General features: G+C 55.0%; 1 protein-coding gene across 2 annotated transcripts in view; it reads left to right on the top strand.

Annotated features, from left to right (window-relative positions):
* The window catches only part of ZCCHC14 (zinc finger CCHC-type containing 14), a 67,628-nt gene that overhangs the window by 31,971 nt on the left and 12,039 nt on the right, over positions 1–23,618 (top strand). The window contains exons 3-5 of one of the 2 annotated variants that reach the window (XM_003126814.5): positions 8,688–8,761; positions 20,413–20,484; positions 23,008–23,117. In XM_003126814.5, coding sequence (XP_003126862.4) covers positions 8,688–8,761; positions 20,413–20,484; positions 23,008–23,117 — 256 coding nt within the window. The remainder of the gene's footprint in view (positions 1–8,687; positions 8,762–20,412; positions 20,485–23,007; positions 23,118–23,618) is intronic. The other variant, XM_005664297.2, reaches the window with a different exon arrangement.

Below are 23,618 nucleotides of genomic sequence, written 5' to 3' on the forward strand. Positions count from 1 at the left end.
GAGGGTGCGGCCCTAGAAAAGGCAAAAAGACAAAAAAAAAAAAAAAATTGAAGCGAACTTTTTTTTTTTTTTAACCTAAATAAATGCTCTGTGTTGTGTGCCCCTGTGGATTTTGTGTTTGTCCTACAGCATCATTATGATGAAAGATAATAATTCAGCAAAGATTGAATCCCAAAAGTCTTGTACTTAAAATAAACCTTAACTCCAAGTTAGAACATGAATATTAGTAAGACAGAAATTACAGTAAAACCCGAGTCCCCACGGTGGCAAAGTGGGTTAAAGGATCTGGCGTTGTTGGAGTTGCCGTGGCTCAGTGGTTAACAAACGCCACTAGTATCCATGAGGGTGCCGGTTCATTCCCTGGCCTGACTCAGTGGGTGAAGGATCCGGCTTGCCCTGAGCTGTGGTGTAGGTCACAGACAAGGCTCCAGTCCCACGTTGCTGTGGCTGTGGTGCCGGTCAGTGGATACCACTCTGATTGGACCTCTGGCCTGGGAACCTCCGTGTGCTACAGGTTCGGCCCTAAGAAGACAAAAGACCAAAAAAAGAAAAAAGAAAAAAAAAAAAACCACCACTCCCAAAAACAAAGGATCTTGCGTTATCTCTGCGGTGGCCTGGGTGGCTGCGGAGGCAGAGACTCCGTCTTCATCCCAGTGCCGTGGGTTAAGGGGCCAGTGTTGCCGCAGCTGTGGCATTTGTGGCGGTAGTTGCTTATATTGCATCACTGGCCTGGAAACTTCTGTGTGCTGCAGGTGCGGCCATAAAAAAAATGACAATAAAACCGAAGTGTAATATATTTGCTGGTATGTTACCTTCTCAGGCTGCACTGGGGATTCTTGTTGCGCTTGGAATGGAGAAGCCTTGGTGGTTTGAATTTCTCGGTTGTTCCTTTTTCACCCTTTGATTATGAAGACTTTGAAACATTCAGTAACGCTGAGAGAATTTTCCAGTGAACACCTGCCGCCTAGCCCCCTCGACTCCATCCGCACTTTGATTTTACTTGATTTACTTCCTCTCTTCAGCCACTGAGACATTGTATTTTTTGATACACTTTAAAGTAAGCAGTTGTTTTGGCGTTTTTGCTGTGCTTTGGTGCGTTCTTATTCTTTTAAACCCCGTCTGCTTGTAGCCTCCCTCTGCTGGGGATTCTCTTCCAAAACACAGAGTGCAGAGTTACTGGAGGGACCGTTTCTCAGGCCCCTAAAGAAGATGCGATTAGAACATAGGGACAGAGCTGATCTGTCGTGACGGCTTCAGGAACCCCAGGGCTCGGCTCTCTCCATGAACCCCGGTGGAGATGCACAGAGCAGGGGGACGGGGGTCGCTTTAACTTCTCAGGCTTTGCTTGGAGCAGACAGTGAACTGGTCCCCACGAAATAGAAGAATCTTGCAAGTGTGTTGTTCCATGGTGTCCAGAAGGCCTCCTGCGGGCCCTTGAGAGCAGTGGTTCAGGTTCAGGAATTTGAGTGGCCTCTTGATGTCATCAAGACATCATGGACAGCTGGAGGGGTCCGCTCTGGTGTTTACACCTTGGAAGTCGGTGAATGCTGCAAATGAGGGGCTCCCCCCGCCCGCCTGGCCCGTGGTTAAGCACGTCCCAGGGCACCGTTGGAGTGCCCCTCCCCACCCCCCATCTTCCATGCCGTCCTTGTCAGGTGTGCAGCGGGGCCCTGTACCCCTCCTTGAGCACCCTCCTCTGCAGCTGCTCTGGTGGAGGGTGACAGCTGTCCCCCTCGGGGCACACCTGCTCTTACTCTCTTGCTTGGCCTCCTGGGCTCCTGGTGGCTCCCGGGCCAGGCGGCGGCTGCTGCTGCTCTGTTGGTGACGCTCAGGTATGTAGGTGCAGCCGGACCCCAGCCCCGTGAACCTGCTGGTCTTGGTCCCGCTCCAGATCCCAGACAGCCCCACGCCCTCAGACGGGATGTCTCAGGCGGGACCGTGATTTCACCGCCACCCCAAGCTGTCTCAGCACTGGCGATGGATAGCAGCGTTCAGGGTCTCCCAGGAAGGGAGGCCTTGCAGCCCAGGCAGGCCTGGCCCGCAGGGCCGTCGCCGTGCCTTCTTCTAGGCCCGCAGCCACCACCCTTGCTCAGGCTTCATCCTCTGGGCCCTGTGTGCCTGCTCCCCAGCCGTGGGTGGGCACCTGCCAGGTGATGCCACAGCTCCCCTTGTGCAGGGATGAAATGGCTGTGCCCAGGGTCACAGAGCTGGAAAGTGTCACGTTTCAGACCAGACCGGTCTGACTGCAGAGCCCTTGGGTCCCTGGCCTCCCCCGTGGGTTGGGGGCCAGCCCATCTGCCTGGCCTCCTGTCACTCGTCTCCACCATGACACCTTCCTCCAGCACAGATGCTGTCACACCTGGGCCTTGTCCAGCATGTCCCTTTGCCCGAAGGGCTCTTCCCTTTGAAGACTAGCTCAGAGGTACTGCTGTGGACTCTGATTCTTTCATCACTATGGCCGCTGCTGTGCCCCGTGCACCCTGAGGCTGAATAAAACGCTTGCTGTAATACGTAAGCGAGTGAGATTCATCAGACCCCACCTTCAGCTGCCATCCCCCTAACCATTCAAGTGGAACGTGTGTCCGTTTCCTATCTTTGCTACTTTAGAAATAGCTTTGGAGTTCCTGTCGTGGTTCAGTATCCGTGAGGATGCGGGTTTGATCCCTGGCCTCCCTCAGTGGGCCAAAGATGCGGCGTTACCGTGAGCTGTGGTGTAGGCTAGCAGCTCCAGCTCCACTTCGACCCACGGGAACCTCCGTATGCCGCAGGTGCAGCCCTAAAAAGACAAAGAAAAAAGAAAAATGTCTTTTATCAGCTTTCTGTTTTCTGGATCATGGACTGCTTTTGTTTCTGTCTGTATTTCTGGAGAACTGACAAGTTCATGCAGCGTAAGCCAGATGATAGAAAAAAGTCAGAGAAAGAAACAATTGCAGAGTTCTTAAGTATAACATGACCTAAAAAGATGGGAAGAGGATCCGTTTAATCCGAGCAGTAGTGAACGTTCAAAATTTAACACCAGTTAAAAGAGGCAACATCTTAAAAAATTATTTCCATTAACAGAGACAACTAAGTGAGAAAGTAAGTTGATATTTTAGGAACATTATTATGCAGCTGAGACTTCTAAGAATACATTTTTTTTCAGAGTTCCTCTATAGCTCAGTGGGTTCACGTCCTGGCATTGTCACTGCTGTGGCTTGGGTGGCTTCTGTGGTACAGGTTCAGTCCCTGGCCTGGAATTTCTGTATGCCGGGCGTTTGGCCAAAAAAAGAAAAAAGAATACAGTTTTTCAATTTTTAGGTGAAAACTAGATTTCAGTAAATTTGTTGCTGTTGTTCATGGCACCACAGCTCACGCCAGCGCCGGATCCTTAACCGCTGAGCGAGGCCAGGGATGGAAACTGCACCCTCATGGATGCCAGTCAGATCGTTAAGTGCTGAGCCACGAAGGGAGCTAGTAATGGTTTTTTTTTTCTTTTTTTTTTTTTTTTTTTGTCTTTTTAGGGCTGCACGTACAGCATATGGAGGTTCTCAGGCTAGGAGTCAAATTGGAGCTGGAGCTGCAGCTGCCGGTCTGCACCACAGCCACGGCAACACCAGATCTAAGCCACGTCTGCAGCCTACACCACGGCTCCCAGTGGTGCTGGATCCTTAACCCCCTGAGCGAGGCCAGGGATGGAACCTTCATCCTTATGGATGCTAGTCGGGTTCCTTACTGCTGAGCCACAAAGAGAACTCCCCCCCCCTTTTTTTTTTTTAATTTCAGTAATAGAATTTTAAAACTGGAGGCATCATCTGTGTTCCTCTGGTTCAGTTTAAGTATGAAGACCCCAGGTTCTATTGTATGGAACTTGAGAGAAGGTGTTTGTGCTAGAAAATTTTTTTCATCTTTTCCCACAGTCACAAATAATTACCTCTACTGTGATATTTTTGTTTTTTGGGTTTTTCTTTTTTGTTTTGTCTTTTTGCCTTTTCTAGGGCCGCTCCCATGGCATATGGAGGTTCCCAGGCTAGGGGTCTAATCGGAGCTGTAGCCACCGGCCTACGCCAGAGCCACAGCAACGTGGGATCCGAGCCACGTCTGCAACCTACACCACAGTTCACGGCAACGCCGGATCCTTAACCCACTGAGCAAGGGCAGGGACCGAACCCGCAACCTCATGGTTCCTAGTCGGATTTGTTAACCACTGTGCCACGACGAGAACTCCTAAGATATATTTTTTTTTAAGCATGGTTTTGGTAACTTTTGAATTGGTTCCTTGTTATTGAGCATTTTAGAATTCAGCTGTTTAATAAACATACGTGAAATCAAGTACAAGACATAACAGGAACTACCAACTACCTGGGTTTTTCCAGAAGATTTCAGGGGAGAAAGGGAAGGTGTTTCAGAAGAGGGCCCTGTCCTTGGGCCTGTTAAATCCATTATCTGTGGTCTCTTTTTGTCTAAGTACTGATGGGGCCGTCAGCCCTTGGAATCTGTTGAGGCCACGTGGCAGTGAAGGGGGGTGTCCCTTAGGCGGTGGCCGTTTAGCAGGCGCTCCCCAGGCTGAAGACAGGGGAAGCCTGTCCCGGAGGAGTGGTTTTGGGGTCAGTCGTCCTCCCAGAATGGTCCGCGGCTCCACCAGGCCCTGCTCACACCATTGAGGATGCTAGTCTGGGCCGTGACCTCGGTGCCGTGACCTCAGTGCCCTTCCTGTTTTCCTGGCTCTTCTACACAGGTCTAGCCCGCCCTCCTTGTGCGGTTGCGTTAGTGTTTGGGTTTGTGAATTAGCTGTGGCTCCAGTTATCAGGATGGTCGTTGGGAGCAGTTGCACCCTCACTGTAGGCTGTGTGCTCTAACTCGGGTCATTGGAGAATTCCTAGCATGCCTCTGGAATAAGAAAAGAGGAAGCGTTTGAACACACGGAATGTTATTCTATTTTATTTTTATTTATTTATTTTGCTTTCTAGGGCTGCTCCCGCAGCATATGGAGGTTCCCAGGCTAGGGGTCGAATTGGAGCTGCCGCTGCCGGCCTGCACCACAGCCACAGCAACGCCAGATCTGAGCCGCATCTTTGACCTACATCACAGCTCATGGCAATGTCAGGTCCTTAATCCACTGAGCGAGGCCAGGGATCAAACCCACAACCTCGTGGTTCCTAGTTGGATTCGTTTCCGCTGCGCCACGACGGGAACCCCTCAACACGTGGAATTTTAAAAGGGAGAAGCACGCCATCCTTTTCTTTGTGTCTCTCCTGTGAGCAGGCTGGTGGCCTGAGTCCTCTGTCCCAACCCCATATGTCCTGCACAGCCCAGACCCTGGGAGACCCTCCCATCTGCCCTCCACAGAGCACTGTCCCCTCCCAGCCCCTGCAGACGCGAAGGTGCGTGTCCTGGCTCTGCTCTCTCCTCTCCCTGCAGGTGCTGCATTGCTGCCTGGCCCCTCAGGGTGGACCCAGGTTGGCTTGTGCTTTGCCAAAGTGTTGGGACTTACTGTGTGGGCACAGGGCTCACAGGGCAGTGAGAGGCCGGCGGCCGCGCTGTCCGCCAGCCGACTTCAAGTGGGCCTCAGCAATGTGTGTGTGCACAGAGGTCTATACCCTCAAATGGGGAAACACGTTCCAGATCTGGGGGAAAACCAGCCGTGATTCTGCTACCAACACAATGAACTCTGTCATTTTTCAGAATATATTTTAGTCTTCCTTTTCCATTTTAAACAACTGTGATGATGTTTTACATCGATTTGTGATTTTTCAGGTAGTATGTGAGCATTTTTTCCTGTTTCCATTTTTATAAATGTGGTTTGTAATAGCTCCAAAGCTGAGGGTGTGCTTACGCGTCTTTTAATCCTAGTTAAGCATCCCCCAGCCCCACCTCCTGAGTTAACCACCATCTCTGCCTCACGGGCCATCGGGGATCCACACCCACGCCCCATCCTCAGCGCCTGTGTGGACACAGGTACGGCTTTGGGGGAGCAGGGACCAAGAGAAAAACAGCAGAACTGGAGCTCCCGCTGTGGGGCGGTAGGAACAGTGGCTTCTCTGCAGCACCGGGACGGAGGTCCGACCCCTGGCCCAGCACAGGGGGTTAAGATCCCTGACCCAGGAGCTCCATCTGCCTGGGAGCGGCCCAGAAAGAAAAAATGGCAGCAAAGCCACAGAACTTTGCAGGTGGGGATTTTGTCCAGAGCTGCCCTCGTGGTGAGGGGCTGCGGGCCGGTGGCTGGTGACACTGACACAGGCACCGTGTTGGGGATCTGATGGTTTTTAAAAGCCTCACAGACATTTCAGGGCTGTGATCCAAAATGCCTCTTTTATTTGAAAACAGCTGAGTGGCATTCATCCGCTTTTCACATGTTCCTGTCCAGAGATGAGTCACTTCCTGTCTTCGGTCCAGTTGGGGTTTTTTCTTACTTTTTTCACAAATCCTGAGAGTTAGTCCTGGAACTTTTAGGCGCACGTCGTGTTCTGGGGCCTGGTGCGTGCCGAGCACCTTTCTCTGTGTCCACTGACTGTGTGCTCTGCTGTTTAACAGAGTAGGGCTCTGGCTCAGGGTGAGGTCATCGTGGGTCCGCTTTTAAACGTGGTTGGGAAAAGCGCAGGGCTGTTTGTTTGCTGACAGTCGGCCTGAGGAAGCGGGCCAGGCTCGGCGAGCAGTTTCACGGCGCGCGGTGGGAGGTGCTCGACGGCCAAGTGGACTCTTGTCTTTGTTTTGCCAGGAAGGAAGTGAACGTTACTATTTTTTTAGAGTAATTCCTTCCTGCAAGATGCTATTTTAAGCCTCAAGTGCTCTGAACCGATTGGGTTTTTGTGTGTCCCAAGATGCATATCACCCTTGGTGCAGCTTTGCAGGCCTTTAGGGAGGCTCACGAGAGAAACACTCAGGGGCTGAAAGGTCTTTGCCTCGAAGGACCGTACCCTCTGAGTGCGAGAGCCCAGCCCCTGGCGTGTGGCCCAGCGCGTCGCAGGAGCCTCGGAAGGCGAGCTGGGGAGTGAGCGGCTGTGGGTTAGAGGCGGCCCTGGCACGTTTTTTCTGCAGAGATGCAGACAGTGTTCCTGACTGGGAGAGGCGTTCGGGGTCTGGCACCACTGCTGGGCTCTGCCGTCGTGGGGCAGAGAGCAGCCATTGACGGGCCGTCACCCACTGGCCTGGCCGTGTGCCCCCGAGACTGCTGACACAGACAGCCGAGGGCGGCCTGCAGCCCTGCCCCGGCCGAGAATAGTGCCGCCTGGTAGAAGCCCCGGGGCTGACCGGGACCCGTGTCTGCTGCAGCAGGGGCGCCGCTGGCCGCGTGTGGCTGCTGTCGGGCTCTTAAGAGGCGCTTGTGCGACCAAGGAATTAGATTTTTAATTTTATTCTATTGTAATTCACACCAGGTTAGGTGGGCTCGTGTGCTCAGTGGCTGCCGTGGTGGGCACTGCAGGGTTAGAGCCTCCCCGAGGCCTGGTGCACAGCGTTGCTGGCTGTTCCTGGGGTGCTTGGACACTTAGGGGAGGAGAGAGGTCTGTGGCCAGAGACCTTGGCAGTTGTTGTTACTGGAACTAGGGGTATTTGTCGCAGGTCTTCTCAGAGCCTTTAGTATGCTCATGTACACGGGCAGGCTCCAAAAAGGAGTTTCCCAGATTTGTCCCCAAACTTGTGACCGTGCAGCTCTCTGGGAGTGGCCCTGAGCATCTTGTGGGGCCATGTGACGGTGCGGCCTCCGAGGAGAGCTTTGGGAGTGTCACAGGGCAGGCTTGCTGCGCCTCGTCGAGGCTCACGTTAGACAGGTCCTGCGGGTGGCAGCCGTCTGCGTGGCACCCGCCGTGGGGCCTGCGGAGGGAGCTCGCCGTCGCCCTGGCGAAGCCTCCCTCGTTGGCAGGGTCTGGCCTCCACAGCAGGGTGAGCTGAGCTTTGATGTCACACAACCAGACGAGGACATGGGATGTGCGCCCCTTACGTGGTTCGGTCTGGAAGCTGCATCACGTTTGATGAGTGTTTTATTTCCCACAAGTATTTCTGCTCACATATTCCGACTTCCCTGGCATCTTAAAGTTGACGTGCTTAAAAGCTTAATTGTGTCATTTTCTTTTTGAGGAAAAAAAAAAATGCAGCCCTGCACGAGGAAGGGAGGCACAAAGAGGAGGAGAGCTTGGGCCTCGCCGACGGCGACGGTCCTTTCTTGTCACGGTGCCCCGTGCAGCTGCAGCCTCTGCATCCTCGCTCGGCTCTTGGAAGCAGCGTTAGGGGGCCGTGGTGTCGCCTCCACGGCCGCTGGCCCGGCCCCTTCAGCCAGCCCTGCCCCGGGATGGGGAGAAGGCCGTGCCAATGGGCGGCTGGGCGGCTGGGTCCACCTGCCGCCCCAGCTGAAAGGGCCACGCGCTGGCGCCGGGCGGAGGCTGGAGCAGGTCGTGCCCGCGCGCCCTCAGATGAACGCGTGTTCTCTTTGCAAGCACCGCTCCTTGTCTGTTTTGATTTTTGCCTCTTTTTTTCTGTTTCACTCTTAAATTCGCCCTCACTGCGGAGCGTGCGGCCTCCTGCGTCCCTCGTCCGCCCTGCGTCCAGGCGAGCTCACCCCGACGCGGAGACCCGGCGGCGGCGCCGGCGCGGAGCCTCCCTGCGAAACCCGCTGCTGTGTTGACGCGATGATCACGTGTGCTTCCAGCCTTCGTTTCATTTTTATGATTTTGTCTGTTGTGTTTTGTTTTGTTTTGTTTTGTTTACTTTTACAGTGAGTGTTGAAAAGATAGACCTGAAAGGATTGTCACACAAAAAAAATGAAAGACATGTTGAATGTTCCTTTGAGGTAAGACGTTAAGTTTTTTTCTCTCTTTTCTCCTCTCAGGGATAGGAAGGAGCACTTGTCACAGATAGACGCTTCTTTTCTCCCAGTAAAAGATGGGTCCTTTGGCAGAGCACCGTGCCAGTGCTGTGGGAGCGAGAGGTGGGCTGGGCCCCGTCGGGGGACCTGCTCCGGGCGGGGCTGGGTGGGCCGCTGGCCTGGCCGTCGGCGGGGAGGGCCCGGGCTCCTGCACGGCCCGGAGGTGACGGTCCGCTCCGGGCCCGAGTGCCAGGGGACGGAGGGCGGTGCGGACCTCGTCCGGGCCTGAGCCCTCCACTCGCTCAGAGGGGACGGGGACTGGGGGGAGTTGGGTGAGACAGTCCCTCAGGGCTCTCGGCACGGGTTCTGGATGGCGCACGCGCCTGCGGAGGTGAGCCGTGCTTCTCCCACACCTCTCGGCCGACAGGAGCGCCCGGGCCTGTGTGTGGCGTGTTCTCCGGACTGCCATGCTCAGCTGCTGGGAGCTGGTCCCCAGAGTTGGCTCGCGTGGAGCCTTGGGAAGATGCCAGCGTTCTGTATGTTGGGCTGACAGCTCTCCCGCGACAGTGGCGGAGGCAGCATCGGTGTGCGAGGCACTTGTCTGGGGCTGGCGGGACCGCCGGGCTCCTTCGCATCCTTAGGCGGCCAGGCTCCTCCGTGTGACTGCTGCGACCTCCCCGGGAGGGGCCCTGAGTCTCGTGGGCCGAGACGGCAGCTCGGACGCCAGCCCTCACGTCCTCAGGTTTTCATTCCACGCACCCAGGCGCTGAATGAAGGGGGGGGGGGGGCAGTTTATTTTCAGCTTCTTTCAAGGAGCATTCTTAAAACAGCTGCTGGACACTTGCACGTACATCGTAAGTGCCAGAATGTGTTCGTGGTCGTGCTTGGCTGGGGAAGAGGTGTCCTGGCTGGCTGTGTCCCCAGGGTTCTGTTACTCGCCTGGCGTGTCAGCGAGGTTCTCCTTGGGCACACTGCCGGCCTCCCTGGGCGCTGTCCTCAGGCGCGTTAGCTTCTGGTTAGTCCGAGTGCATGTACAGTGGGCACTTCTCTGGTTTCTCCAAGACCATAGCTCCGTCACAGTACCTGACGCACTTGTGCTCCTGCAAGGTCAGGTCTTCATCTGATGTGGGAGGCGCTGCAGGGGCAGGTCACTTGGTGATGTCTGTCCAAAATGTGCGGGGAGGACTTCCTGCAGGTGGAGGTTGTCAGAGCTTGAGACCAGCGCCCAAGTCTCAGCCTCCGCAAGGCCTGGTCAGGGCTCGGGAGCCCAGGGCGCCCCTGACCCTGGGGGTGTCCGCTTCTCTCCTGCCCTGCTGTCTGCTTCTGGCTCTTGGATCCCCCCACACACACACAGGGCCCGCCTCTTGGGGGACCGCCGAGTGCCAGGCCGTTTGGGGGCTGCTGATTACACGGGGCTTGGACTCGCGCCCAGTCCTCAGCCTCCCTGTAAAGAGACGCGCTTCAGCAGAACAGACCCTTGGCCTCACACAGCCTCTCCCAGAGGAGGGACTTACGATCAGGATGGGGGACAATAGGCAGCCAGGACAGGGACACCCCGAGTCTTCTGAAAGCAAAGCAAGCAACTCCACCAGGTGCCTGGGGCCGCCAGCCTGTAGGTGGGTCCTGGCTCTGACGCCACCTGTCACGAGGGGTTCACGTTCCGTTAAAGACATTTCCATCCCACGTGGCGAAGCTGAATGAAGCATTTGAGTGAGTAAAGCAGCAGCTTCGGTTGTCGAGACGCTTGCTTCTCCTGATGCGCCAACAGAGGAGAGTTGAGCGAAGTGTGACCCTGCACCAGCCGGCAGCTGGGCGGGTTTTCTCGCAGGAGCGGGAGCGTGACGGACCCGCAGCGGTTCACACTCAGACCGCACTCGTGGGGTGGCCGTTGGAGGCACAGTGGAAGGAGAGGGTCGTGTTTTAAAAGCGACTGTCCTCTTAGATGCAGGGGGTGCTTTTGCTGTGTGCCTGTCCTGTGCAGGCGAGTTGCTCTCCTGCGGGCACGGGGTGGCTGCTGGCAGGAGCTAGCGCGTGATGCGTGTGTGCTCGACTGGAGGCTCCTGTTGCACTAGGAAAGCAAAGTGCTTTATAGTCACGCGGCCGCAGTCGCTCCTGCTCGCAGGGGTCAGAACTGCGGTTCCGGAAGGTCCCGTGGTGGCTCAGCGGAAACAAACCCAATTAGTGTCCGTGAGGACGCAGGTTCCATCCCTGGCCTTGCTCAGTGGGTTTAGGATCTGGAGTGGCTGTGAGCTGTGGTGTCGGTCAAAGCTGGGAACTTCCCTACGTTGCAGGTGTGGCCCTTAAAAAAAAGAAAAAGAAAAAGAACTACATTCTGTGAAGAAGGCAAAGCGCAGAGCGAGAGAACGTCCCTCCACGGGCATTTCAGCACCCTTCCTGTCATGCTGCATGACTCCCTACAGCATTCTTCTGTTGTAGGAATCAGCGAGAGGATTCCAAAACTCATATGGAGAAACTGTAGAGCAGTAAGACCATTTTGAAGAAAAAGTTGGGAGTTCCCGTCGTGGCGCAGTGGTTAACGAATCTGACTAGGAATCATGAGGTTGCAGGTTCGATCCCTGGCCTTGCTCAGTGGGTTAAGGATCCGGCGTTGCCATGAGCTGTGGTGTAGGTCGCAGACTCGGCTCTGGATCCCACGTTGCTGTGGCTCTGGCGTAGGCCGGCGGCTACAGCTCCAATTGGACCCCTAGCCTGGGAACCTCCACATGCTGCAGGAGCGGCCCAAGAAATGGCAAAAAAGAAAAGAAAAGAAGAAAAAGTTGGAAGGTTCCCACGACCTGATTTCAGCACCTGGAATTCCTGACACGGTGCTTTCGATGGAGGGTGGAGGCGGATCACTGGGGCAGGACAGGGGCCGGGTTTAGACTCAGGTGTAAATGTTCATTTGATGCTTTTTGAACTTGAGAATAACTTGGATGGCATTTTAATTTTTAATATTTTTTATTTTTTGATGGTGCTTTAAAAAACCTTTTTTATCTTCTAATTGACTTTATTTTTTTACATTTCTTTTTTCTTTTTCTTTTCTTTTTTTTTTTTGGTATTTTCGTCTTTTTTTAGGGCTGGCGTATGGTGCTTCCCAGGCTAGGGGTCAAATCGGAGCTGCAGCTGCCGGTCTACACCACAGCCACAGCAGCTCAGGATCCGAGCCATGTCTGAGACCTACGCCACAGCTTATGGCAACACTGGATCCTTAACCCACTGCACGAGGCCAGGGATCGAACCCTCGTCCTCATGGATGCCAGTTGGGTTTGCTAACTGCTGAACCATGAAGGGAATGCCTTCTTTTTTACATTTCTTGTGAGCTATTTCACATACCATAAAATGTATACATTTAGTGGTAAGTTTTTATTTATTCCGAATCTCGTAACCATTAGCACGATTTTAATACTTTCATCACCCCAAAAAGAAGTCGCGTAGGGAATGGAGGTCTGTGGCCCAGCAGTTGAAGAACCTGGCGTTGTCACTGCAGCAGCTTGGTCCCTGCTGCGGTGTGGGCTTCCTCCCTGGTGGGGAGAAGGTCCGCGTGCCATGGGCGCGGCCAAAGGTTGTTTAAAAAGCAGCTCCGGAGCCACGCCCAGCTGTCCTCCGCTCCTCCCTCCTCCCCGAGTCCCTGGCAAATCCTGGGCCGCCTTCTGTCTCCGTAGACGTGCCTGTGCTAAGTGTTCCTCGCAAGCGGAATCATACAGTTTGTGATCTTTTGTGCTTGGTTTCTTTCCTGCAAATAACGTCCTCAAGAACCATCTGTGTTGTATCAGGTATTGTCTTCCTTCTTTCCTTCTTTCTTTTTCTTTCTTTCTTTCTCTCTCTCTCTCTCACTTCTTAGGGCTGCACCCACAGCATATGGAGGTTCCCAGGCTAGGGGTCGAATTGAAGCTATAGCTGCTGGCCTACACCACAGCCACAGCAACGCCAGATCCGAGCCGCGTCTGCGCCAGATCCTTAACCCACAGAGCGAGGCCAGGGGATTCGTTTCTGCTGTGCCACGATGGGAACTCCTGTGTCATATAGTAAGACTTTTTTTTTTTCTTTTCTTTTTTTGGCTATACCCACGGCATGTGGGCCAGGGATTGAGTCCAAGCCACAGCTACCAGCCATGCCACAGCTGTGGCAACACCAGATCCTTAAGTCACTGTGTCTGGCTTGAGATTGAGCCTGCTCTGCCACAGAGGCAATGCTGGATCCTTAACGTGCTGCACTGCAGCAGGAACTCCCAAGACTTCTCTTTTTATGGCTGAATAATATTCCATCGTGTGGCTCACCCACATTTTGTTAATCCATTAGCAGTTTATTGATACACTTTTGGGGTGTTTGTCCTTTTTGCCTCTTATGGAGAACATGCTGCCATGAACGTCTGAGAACAGGTTTCCTGTGGACAGACACTCGAGAGCCTCTCGGGGCTTCGCCTCCGTCCGGCATCCCTGGGCCGTGGGGCGCGTCTGCGCTTAGCATTCTGGAGACGTGCCCCACGGTTTTCCAAAGGGGCTGCACCGCTCCACGCGCCCCCGGCTGGCACGTAGAAGGAAGGGTCCGCCGTCTCCGCATCCTCGCCCGCGCTTGTTGTCTTCTGTCTTCTTCTTTAGCCATCCAGGAGGTGGGAGCTGGCCCTGCATCCTGGATCTGACCCGCACGCCCTGGCTGCTGCTGGTGTTGCACATCTTTTCATGTGCTTATTGGCCAGCTGCGTATAGTCTTTGAGAAGTGTCTGTTCAAATACTTTGCCCATTTTTCAATTGGGTTTTATCTCTTTTTTCTTTATTTTGGGGTGAGGGATGTGTCTTTTATCCTTCAGTTGTAAACGAGTTCTTTTTATATTCTTAGTACAAGTCTCATCAGATACGTGATTGGCAACTGTTTTCTTCCCTTGTGTGGGATTTTTTTTCGTCTTCTTGATTCTGACCTTTGACACACAGAAGTTTCTTCTAATTTTGCCCAAGTCCAACTTAACTACTTTTTCTTTCGTTACTTGTGCTTTTGCTGTTATGTTTAAGGAATTATGGCCACACCCGAGGTCATCAAGATTCACTCCTGTGTTTTCTGATAAGAATTTGACTGATTCTGCTCTTAGATTTAGGCCTTTGATTCGTTTGGGGCTAACTTCTGTGTCTGCCGTGGAGGAAGGATGTGGAGTCATCCTTTTGCGTGGGAACGTCCAGTCGTCCAGCAGCATTTGTTGCGAAGACCATTCTTCTCCCCCACTGCAGGGTCTGCACCCCACTGCTGAGAATCAGCCGATGGGAGCTGCGAGGCCTGCTCTGGAGGTGCCGTTGTCGTTAGGCCAGCACCACACTGTGCGCGCTGTCGCTTTGTAGTAGCTGCTTCAGTTGGGAGGTGGGAGTCCTCTCAGGTTTGCTCTCCTTCCTCGGGACTGTCTTGGCTTCACTGCATCGTCAGCACTTCTGTGTGGGTTTAGGAGCGACTTGCAGGGTGTAGTGCCAAGCTCCTGCTGCCTGCAGCTCTGGGCTGCGGGGGCCCTGCGCGGGGCTCAGGGGCTGGTGTTGGTGATGGGTCCACCCCATGGGCCAGGCCTTGCCTGCCTCGGGCCAACAGCCCGGGTCGGTGGGTTACTGACAAAGGCAGGGAAGTAGTTCAGCGGAGAGCGGAGGGTCGCGGCAGTACAGCGCCTGGGGCAGAGAGCCACGTGCAGCAAGAGGAGCCCTGGTCAGACCTCGCCCTTAGATGGACGGCCACTCAGCACGGATCACAGAGCTAGACGTAAACCCTAAAACTGTCAAAGTGCCGGAGGGAAGCAAAGGAGAAAACTTTGTGACTTAAACAGGCAGCGATTTCTTAGAATAATGAAAACATCATCCACAGAAGACAAAGATGCATGAGTTAGACCTTATCAGAATTTAAAATTGCTCTTTGAAAGGCCCTGTGGAGAAGAGGAAAAGACAAGCCATAGAACTCGGAGAAGAATCCTCGTACATTCCACATCTGATGAGGGATTTGTCCTGAGACGGTGCCGGGAACTCTCACAACTCAGGGAGGGGTTCCCGTCATGGTTCAGCGGGTTTAGGACCCAACACAGTGTCCACGTAGTGACCATGAGGATGCGGGTTTGATCCCTGGCCTCGCTCAGTGGGTTAAGGATCCAGCATTGCTGTGGCTGTTATGTAGGCCTCAGTTGCAGCTCTGATTCAGTCCCTTGCCCAGGACATTCCACATGCCACAGGTGCAGCCATAAAAAGAAAAAAAAAAAAATGCAGTGGTGGGAAAATGACCCAATAGAAAAAATAGGCCAAAGATTTGAACAGACATTTTACTACGAAAGTTGTATGGCTGGCAGGTAGCATGTGTGAACAGCTGTGAGCACCATGGGCTGTTTGCAAAACGCTGAGTCAGACCACGGTGAGCTGCTGTGCAGCCTGGTGGAATAGCTAAAAGTAGTAGGCTTGGCCACCCCAACTCCTGGCAGGCACATGGGAGGACTGGGGTCGCACACGGCCAGCAGGCGCGCACAGCGGATACACAGCGGATACTTTAAAGTTATCGTGTATCCCTGAGACATCGTCAGTTCCCCTCGCGGTCAGCAGCCAAGGGAACGAGAGCCTCTGTGCATAGAAGGGTTTGCACGTGACTGTTGTCCCAGCCCCAATGTCCCGAGACCAGAGACTGGATCCACACACTGGGCTCCCCTGTCCACACAGCGGGACATTCCTAGTCTGGGAGGGGGGGGTGTCATCGACGCGCAGCAGTGCGCGTGGAGCTCCGTGGCCGCGCTGCGTGGAAGACCCCAGAGGAAAGAGGACGTGCTGTATGTAGCAGGTGCAGACAAATCTTCAGGGGCAGAAAGCAGACCAGTCACGTCCTAGGGAGACGCTGGGGACAGTGGCGGGTTCGTTGTGCTGGTGGCATGGTGGGCTCCCGCGCGGATTTGGCTGTCGGGCTGCTGAGACTGTTTGTTTTGTCTGTGCATTTCATCGCCAGGTAGAACCCACTCAAGGTTTTAAGATTTTCCTGAGGATTGAAGCTTTGTTTTGTCCACATAACCTTGAATAATGAAGATATACAAATTGTCCTTTAATAGGTTGTCTTTTGAACATGGGAATAAATAGCTGTTGTCCTGTGGCCAGAACAAGGAAACACTTTATTTGGGGTGTCTGCCTTACCACGGGCAGAAGTACCCTCTGTTGCCAACAGTGTAGGAAGACTTCAGAAACAGGTTTTTTCTGAAAGCTTTCGCTTATTCAGGAAGAAGTCATCCCCCCCCCCATTCCCCAGTTTGCTCAGCCTTGTTTCACTCTAGTTAGTTTTCATTTTTGTGTGGTGGTGTTTTCCAGGATACAAATGAAAGGTTATTCTTTTATAGGAAGACAAGTTACAAGCAGTGGGAGTTTCCTGTTCTTTCCCATGGAGTTGGTTTTGTTTTTGCTCCTTACAGGTCCCTGGGGAAGTTCAGTCAGTAGACAGGAAGCAGGTTGGATCTACGCACATGCCAAACGTCCACATTGGACCAATGCTTCCTAAATTCCCTGTTGAATGCCTACAAGGCTTTTTAAAATAAAGTTTTCTTTACTTATTACACACGAAGGAAGGGCAGAGGGAAAAAAATCAAGAGTTCCCACCGTGGCACAGGGGGGTTGAAGCGTCTCTGCAGCACCAGGACAGGTGTGCTCCCCGGCCTGCACCGTAGGTGAAAGGATCCAGCGTGGCTGCGGCTGCGGCTGCGGCTGCCGCGTAGGTCATGCCTGCGGCTCAGAACCATCCCTGGCCCAGGAACTTCCATATGCTGCAGGGTGGACAAAAAAGCAAAAAACCAAACTAAGCAACGTCAAAAGATCACTTGAAACTCCTAGTAGGCAGGAGAGTTTCACTGACTCCGGAAGAACTGCAGGGCTACTGCTTCATTCCGTTCTTGGATAAGAACCCAACACTGCATTGATTTTCGTGCTGTCTTTTCTTTAAAAGTTGACTTTTTAATTCCAGCACAATTTAACAACAGAATATTGTATCACTATTAGCTAAGGATGAGTCCTGGCAAATTTTTTTTTTTTTTTTTTTTTTTTTTTTTTTTTTGTCCATCCCGAGGCACATGGAGTTCCCAGGCCAGGGATCAGATCCGAGCCACAGAGCTTTCAGATCCTTAAACCACTGCGCAGGCAGGATCAAACCTGCGCCCTGGCACTGCAGAGCTGCTGCCAATCCCCTTGCACCGTATCAGGGACCCCTTGGCGACTGTTCTTGCTCTGTGTGGTCGGCGTCCAGTACTTGTGCATTCGTCACCAGGGCTCACAGGGACCTGCTTCTTTTGAAATACACCTCAGTGGTTGCATGATCCTCCGTTTTACCTGGAGTTCACTGTCGGGGTTTGTTGGTTGCTTGGAAAACAGCTTCACCCCTAACGTTTTCCCTGGTTGTGTTCAGATGCATCTGGCATTCCGTTGGGTGTCTCTTTGAGCTGTGCGCTGCTCCGGCCTGAACGCAGGGCTTCAGCCTGGTGTGGTCTCCTCTCGGGGCCCTGGGTCCTCACTGCGGGCCCCTCCTCCTCCCGCCCAGCTGTGACCCCTGCTCCTGGTTCTTGGCTCCCCCCTTGTCTAGTAGCGCCTTAGAACTGCTCCCAGGAGGAACAGCCTCTGAGACTTTGACGTTGGCGCTGCCTTCATCCCTGTGCCTGACACGTGAATGGGGAGTCCCTGCTGTTCTGGGCGTCGTTCTTCCTTAGGGATTGGGAGGCACTTCTGCCTACTGCTTTGCACTGTTGCTCTTGAGAGGCCTGCGTCTTTGATTCCTGATCCTGTGCTGTGACCCGTCTTGTGCTCGCCGGAGGTTTTAGGGTTCTCTTAGTCCCAGTGTCAGCCCGCGTCTCCGAGCCCTGCTCGGGTGCAGGTGCGCCGTCACCCCGAGGCCCGGCAGCCCTTTGAGCTCAAGGCCGTTCGTCGGGGGGCCCCCCCGTGGACCACTCCTTGGCGTGTCCTCCGCCCTCTTTTCCTGCTTTGCAACTTGTGCCGTCTCCACGTCGAACTTGTGCTCTTCCTCTGGCTTCACTTTTTTCCTTTGATTTTTGATCTGCTCTGTGGGAAACGCCCCCGTCTTCCATCTCCTGAATCGAAGTTTTCATTTCTGCTGTCCCGCCTTTTATTGTTACAGAGAACTCCTGTTCTCTGACGATTCTTTCGTCGTAGCGCCCCGTCCTTGGCCGTGCTTTCTTCTCTTAGCTCACCGAGAGCACCAGTGATGGGTTTAGCTTTGGCAAGTGGTTGTCCCTTCTGCGCATGGCCGGTGTCTCCTCCAGGCTGCCTGCTCTGTGACGGCTCGGCCTGTCTCTGTGTGCAGCTCCAGAGCTCCTCAGCGGTCTGGAGGCAGGTCTGGGGCTGGGCCGCCTGCTCCCGCGGGGCCGTGGCCGGAGCAGGGGGCGGGGCCTGTGCGAGGAGGGAAAATGCTGCCCCACGTGCTCCAGAGGGCACTGAGGCTGAGTTGGACGGTGAGTCGTCGGAATTAGACGGAGTGTGGCAGGATCCTTGGTATACCTTACCTGTTGTGTGCAAAGTGCTTTTTTGGGTATATGCTTAAGACTCGGGAGAACCTGCCTCCGGAAGTGTCAGTGGCTCGGAGTCAGGGTCGGGGATGGGAAGGTACTGGGTCATCCCGACAGGCGGTGCTTTGGCCTGCTGGTTCACGAGACCGTGGGGCGGCTGAGGATCGACGCCCACTTGAACTGGACAGAGCGCAGGTCTCGGAGCCTGGTGTGACGTGGGGCTCTTCTCCCGTGCCATGTCCCCGGCCCTCCTGGGGCCTGGCCTCTGCTCTGGGGTGGCGGTGGGGTGCGGGTGGCGTCGACCCGTGTCAGGTGGTGATGCTGAATTCAGCTTGTAAGTGGCTCTTGGCTTCCAGTCTGTGCCTGCTGTCTGCCCTTGGAGGAAGCAGCTCCCTTTGGAAGTCAAGGAAAACCATGCCAGGAGCAGACAACCTAGACAAGTTGTACCTGTTTAAAAGAGATCGTTGTCGGAGTGCCCCCCCCCCCGCCCCGTGGCTCAGTGGGTCAGCAGCCTGACCGCACTGGCTCGGGGCACTGCCGAGGTGTGGGTTCAGTCGCTGGCCTGGTGCAGTGGGTTAAAGGATCCTGCATTGTTGCAGCTGCGCCTCCGTTCCAGTCCCTGGCCCAGAAACTATTCTATGCTGCAGGTGTGGTCCCCCCCCCCCCAAAAAAAGAAGGTGTAATTGTCAGGGAAGCAGATTGTCGTCTTCAGCAGAAAGCCGTCTGTCCGCGCTGCACTTCCTCTCGGGGTGTTGGTCTTAGTTGAGTCAGGGGCACTCATATGAAATGAAATGCGACCTGGAGAGACATGCTGTCAGCCGTGCTTTGCGTCACACACCTAAGGCTGGAAGGTCCTCAGCTTTCATCATGGAAATTACAGGTGTTTTATGTGGGTGGCAACTCACTCTCCCTGAAACTTCTTTTTAGTGTTGTTGTAAGATTTGATTGTTTCAGACAGAAAAAATGGTTTAAGTATTTTCATTTCAGTGTAGGAGATTTTGGATGGCATGGCACGTTCCTTCAAAAATGCCAGCACTTGCCTTGGTGCATTCACAGAGGCACTGGCGTTCAGAGACAAGGAGAGACCCCTTTCCTTGATCAGCTTCTGTTTTAAGGGGGCTTGAAACACACCCCCGTTGTTGTGAGATGGAGGGACAAGTGTGTGGATTTCAGCCGCGTGGGGATGGCAGACTCGATGGCTGATCCTCGGAGGGTGAGGGCAGGTGGGGGCACAGAGTGACGCGTTGCGTCTGCGCTCCGTTTTCTCTTCGTCAGTGCGCATGTGATGCTTCCCTTTGGGTGATAAAATACAAATACACTTGGTCATGTGGTTCCTGGCGTGCAGGCCTCCAGTGGCTTCTTCCGGGTGCGAGGGAAGGTCTTCTTTCGTGGTTTGACCCCTCTTGTTCCGGGCCTCCCTCCCGTCCCGTCCTGTCTGTCCCCCAGGGGAGCAGGCGGAGGGGGAGCAGGCCTCTGTCCAGGGCGCTTTACAGTCCGCTGGGGAAACTGGCGGCTGCGAGGTCCTGAAAGAAGAGGGCAAACACACCTGCCAGGCTTTGTGCAGCTTGCGGGAAGACGATTCTGATGCTCTCTCCCTGAATTCTCTGCCCCCTCCCCACCCGTGGAAGATGTTCTCTGCTCTTCTGGCCCTGACCGCTTGCTCTGGCCTGTTGTCGCCCGTTGACTCCCGTGCCACCCCCAGTTGTGTCAGATTCCAGAGGGCAGGGCCCGGCCTCATCTCACCAGTACCCATAGCGGCGAGCGTATGCCGAGCTGCTCCTTGTCTGGGTGAGCTCGTTTCTGGTAACTTCTTGATCCCACGTGCAGAGTTGTGGAGACTGACCTGAGCAGAGGGGGTCCGCCCTGGGACACGCATTTGGGGTGCCAGTGACTTTCTAGAGCTTTGAGGAGCAAGCCTTCGACTCCGTGCTCCATGTTTAAATTATCGTGCAAAACAGGAACCGAAGCTTGAATGCCTGGAGTTAGGTGAACGACCCTCCCTCACGAGGCCAGGGCTCCATTCCTAGGGCGCTAGGGCTCGTCACACCGCTGCACCTGCACCAGCCGCGCACCCCGGAAAGTGTGGTGTGAATCAGGTATGTGGTGTCAGTTTTTAAGGTTTGTTTGTTTATTTGTTTTTAAGGTCTTGTGGTCTGATTCTTCAGTAACATCAGTAACCAAATCTCCCTCTGAAGTGACTGAATTTATTTCAAAGGTAAGGTAACTGAAGGGCTCTTACACCCATTCACGGGGTCTCGCTCCCCAGTGGTCGCCAGTCCTGTCCTTTCTGAGGTCGCTTCCTTCAGCCCGCACCGCCAGCGCCGTGCCGGGAAGGGGTGCCGCCCGGGCCCACACCCTGGGTCCTGGAGCCCCCGTGCCTGCGCCTCCCAGTGGTTGACAGTGAGACGAGGCGGAAGGACGCAGGTGCTCGGAGGCCTAGGGGGGGTCAGGCTGTGAGGTTTCGTGACTGTTGAGCCGAGGCCGAGGGAGGGGCCCGCTCGGGCAGCGGGGGTTAGAGACGTGACTGCTCCCACCTTTATCTGTGTACACCTTGGATTTTCCTGTTTGTTTTAAATATCTTTTAAGATGGCAGTATAGGTGGGGTACATCCTGTTTGTTTTTAAATTGGTTCAACACATATCAAGAGGAACACCTTTTGACCTCCGCCTGTGTGTGACAGACGTACCTAGCTCTGTGTCTAAGGTCCCCTGGCCCGTGCAGCCCCAGCGAACCACAGTCTTAGCCCTAGTGATGCGTCGGAAACAGTCCCTCTCTCCAAAGGGCAGCTTGCATCTGGATTATGAGAAGGAGGGTGTACGCCTTCGGAGGAGAGCAGGGTTTGGGCTCCGCTGGAGGAGCTTGGACAGAAGTCGCTCGATGTGCCCACTGTTGAGGCCGCCCCGCGTGGAGCCGGCCCCGGGGCCTGCTTCTAGAGCCACGGCTCCTGCCCCGGGGCCCCCTCCTCTGCGCCCTTCAGAGCACCGGGGACCCCGGCCTGGGCCTTCTGTCTGTGCAGCGCGCTTTCTCTGGACGCCGCTGGCTGATGGGCCCCCCTCGCCGTGGCCACTCGCCTGTCTGGTGGCGGCGGCGGCTTGTCGGCTGGCTCCAGGCTCTCTGCCCTTCCTGGGTATCGGCTGCGCTGTCTTTCAGCAGTCTTGGAAAGTTCCTGTGCATTCTCTCTCCTGCCCCACTCCCTTCCCTCTTCTGGGCCTTGGGCTGCGTGTACTTGACCCTGCCGTTCACTTTGCTTCGGTAGCTCTGCCCGCGGTGCTCGTGAGCCTTGTTGAGTTTGCTGAATTCCTCTCAAGTACCGTGGCTTTGGGTTTTGTTTTTTTTGTTTTCTTTTGTTTTTCCTGGCTTTTCCATTTGATATGTGTTTTAATAAGGTTTCCATCTCTTTGATAGTATTACCCACTTGTTCACACATCCTGGTGGCGGTCTTTGGGTTTTCCTACTACATCTTTTAGTCCACTAAGCGTAGGTGTGCTCAATCCCTGTCCGGTAGTTCCAACATCTAGGTTATTTCTGAGTCTAGTTCTTGACCACAGATTCCCCCCGTTCTTTTAATTTGTAATTTCTGAGTGGGTGTGAGACATCATGTCTAGAAACCAGCCTGGAAGTGGGCACGTGGCAGCGGGTTCATCTCGCTGGGATCGGAGCTGAGCACCGCGAGGCTTCCTCCTCGGGGAAGGCCCGCCGGCCCCGTGAGCCTCAGGAGGCGCCTCGGTGGTCTTGCTGGGCCTGTGGCACAGAAGGCTCTCCCTGCTCGGTAGACGCCTCACTCCCCGGGGGAGACAGCTGTGACTTGGGCCTGGGGATGGGAGGCATGGCCCTGCTCCTGGCCAGGGCTCCGCTGCAGGCACAGGGCCTCTGGGGGCTTTCTCAGCATCCCGGCCCCTTCCTTCCCAGCAGCAGCTGGCCTCCCCTTTGCGCTGGTGCAGGACCCTCGGCCCACGAAGGCCTCTCGCCCCTTCCTCAGGGCCAGAGGGGCTTCGTTTGTCCTCTGCCCATGACCTGGTGCCAGAGGGCTTTGTCCTCCTCCTGCAGAGGCAGGAAAGTCTTCTGCCTCATCCCCGGAAACGTGGGGCTTTGCTTGATCTCTCATCTCAGAGCAGGAGCCACTTGCCCCAGTGGCTTACGGGCTTTTTGTTTTGGCTTGAGAGCGGGCTCCAGGGAAATGCACGGGGTTCCCGCTCGGCCCCCGGGGCAGTCAGCCCCAGCCGGGCTCCCCGTGGGAGAGAGCTTGGGAATGAGGGCACGGTCCCCGGGGTCTGGGGCTCCGGGCTGACGGCTGTCTGAGCTGCACTCAGCCCCTACGGACGCGCTCATCTCAGCCGCCCTCTTCCTCCTGCTGGCATGGTGGCTCCTTCTTCCGCGTGCTCTGCCTCAGCTGGGACAGCTCACGTGTCCCGTTTGTCCTCGGAGGGTCCCTCTTGGAATCCGGTCACAGGGTGGCCTTGCAGCTCGGCTGTCTGAGGGCTCAGGAGAAGGCACTGCTGTGTGTGTGTTGGGGGCGGGTGGTGAGCTGCTTCTTGATGATGCCACGCAGGGAGCGCGGCGTCCTGAGTGGCTCCTGCATCCCAGGTGCATGCGGGGCCCCCCGGGCCCCCAGCGGCCCCTGGTGTCTCGCCAGCAGGTGTCACCACCGAGCACCTGCGCAGGCTTTTCTCCAAGCGCGGCGTCCTGGTTACCTGAGATGAATGTTAACATACGGTGTACACCTTTCCGTCTCTTTCAGTTATCTCAGCTTTATCCTGAAGACAACTTGGAGAAATTCATTCCTTGCTTAGCTGGCCCAGATTCATTTTATCTAGAGCGAAACCACGTGGATCTGGAAGCGGACCTGAGGTAACGCCCGTCACCACACCCGCCCGCCGTACAGGCAGCCCTGCGGGGGCCGTGGCGCAGCCGTGACGCAGGGTGACAGAGGGTGGCAGACGGTGACGGAGGGCCGGCGGCCGTGTGCGCGGGGCGGGCGGGGCCGGCCGCGACGGCCTGCTGGTCTGAGATGCGCTTGAGGGACTTGGGGCTCTGGGCGGTTTGGGTGTCCTCTTTCCTCCAGGGACCCTCCTCAGTTACGGAGCAGTGGGAGGCAGATTTTGAGGCTGTGTGAGGAAGGGAATCTCAGGGTACCCGCCAGCATTTAATGGAATTCTGCTGGTCCTAGGAAACAAAATCTGGTGACGGCTTCTGTCCTCTAGCAGAAAGGAAAGCCTGTTCGGGACCGAGCGAGGACTTAATAAAGTCTCCTGGGCCCAGGGCCTCTGGACCCCTGATCGCACCCTGCCACTAGATTCATGGAGAGGCAGGCCTGCCGCCAGGGCCCTGGGGCCAGCACCTGAATGACAG

This window comes from Sus scrofa, chromosome 6 (genome assembly GCF_000003025.6).
Source record: "Sus scrofa isolate TJ Tabasco breed Duroc chromosome 6, Sscrofa11.1, whole genome shotgun sequence".
Classification (NCBI taxonomy): Eukaryota; Metazoa; Chordata; class Mammalia; order Artiodactyla; family Suidae; genus Sus; species Sus scrofa.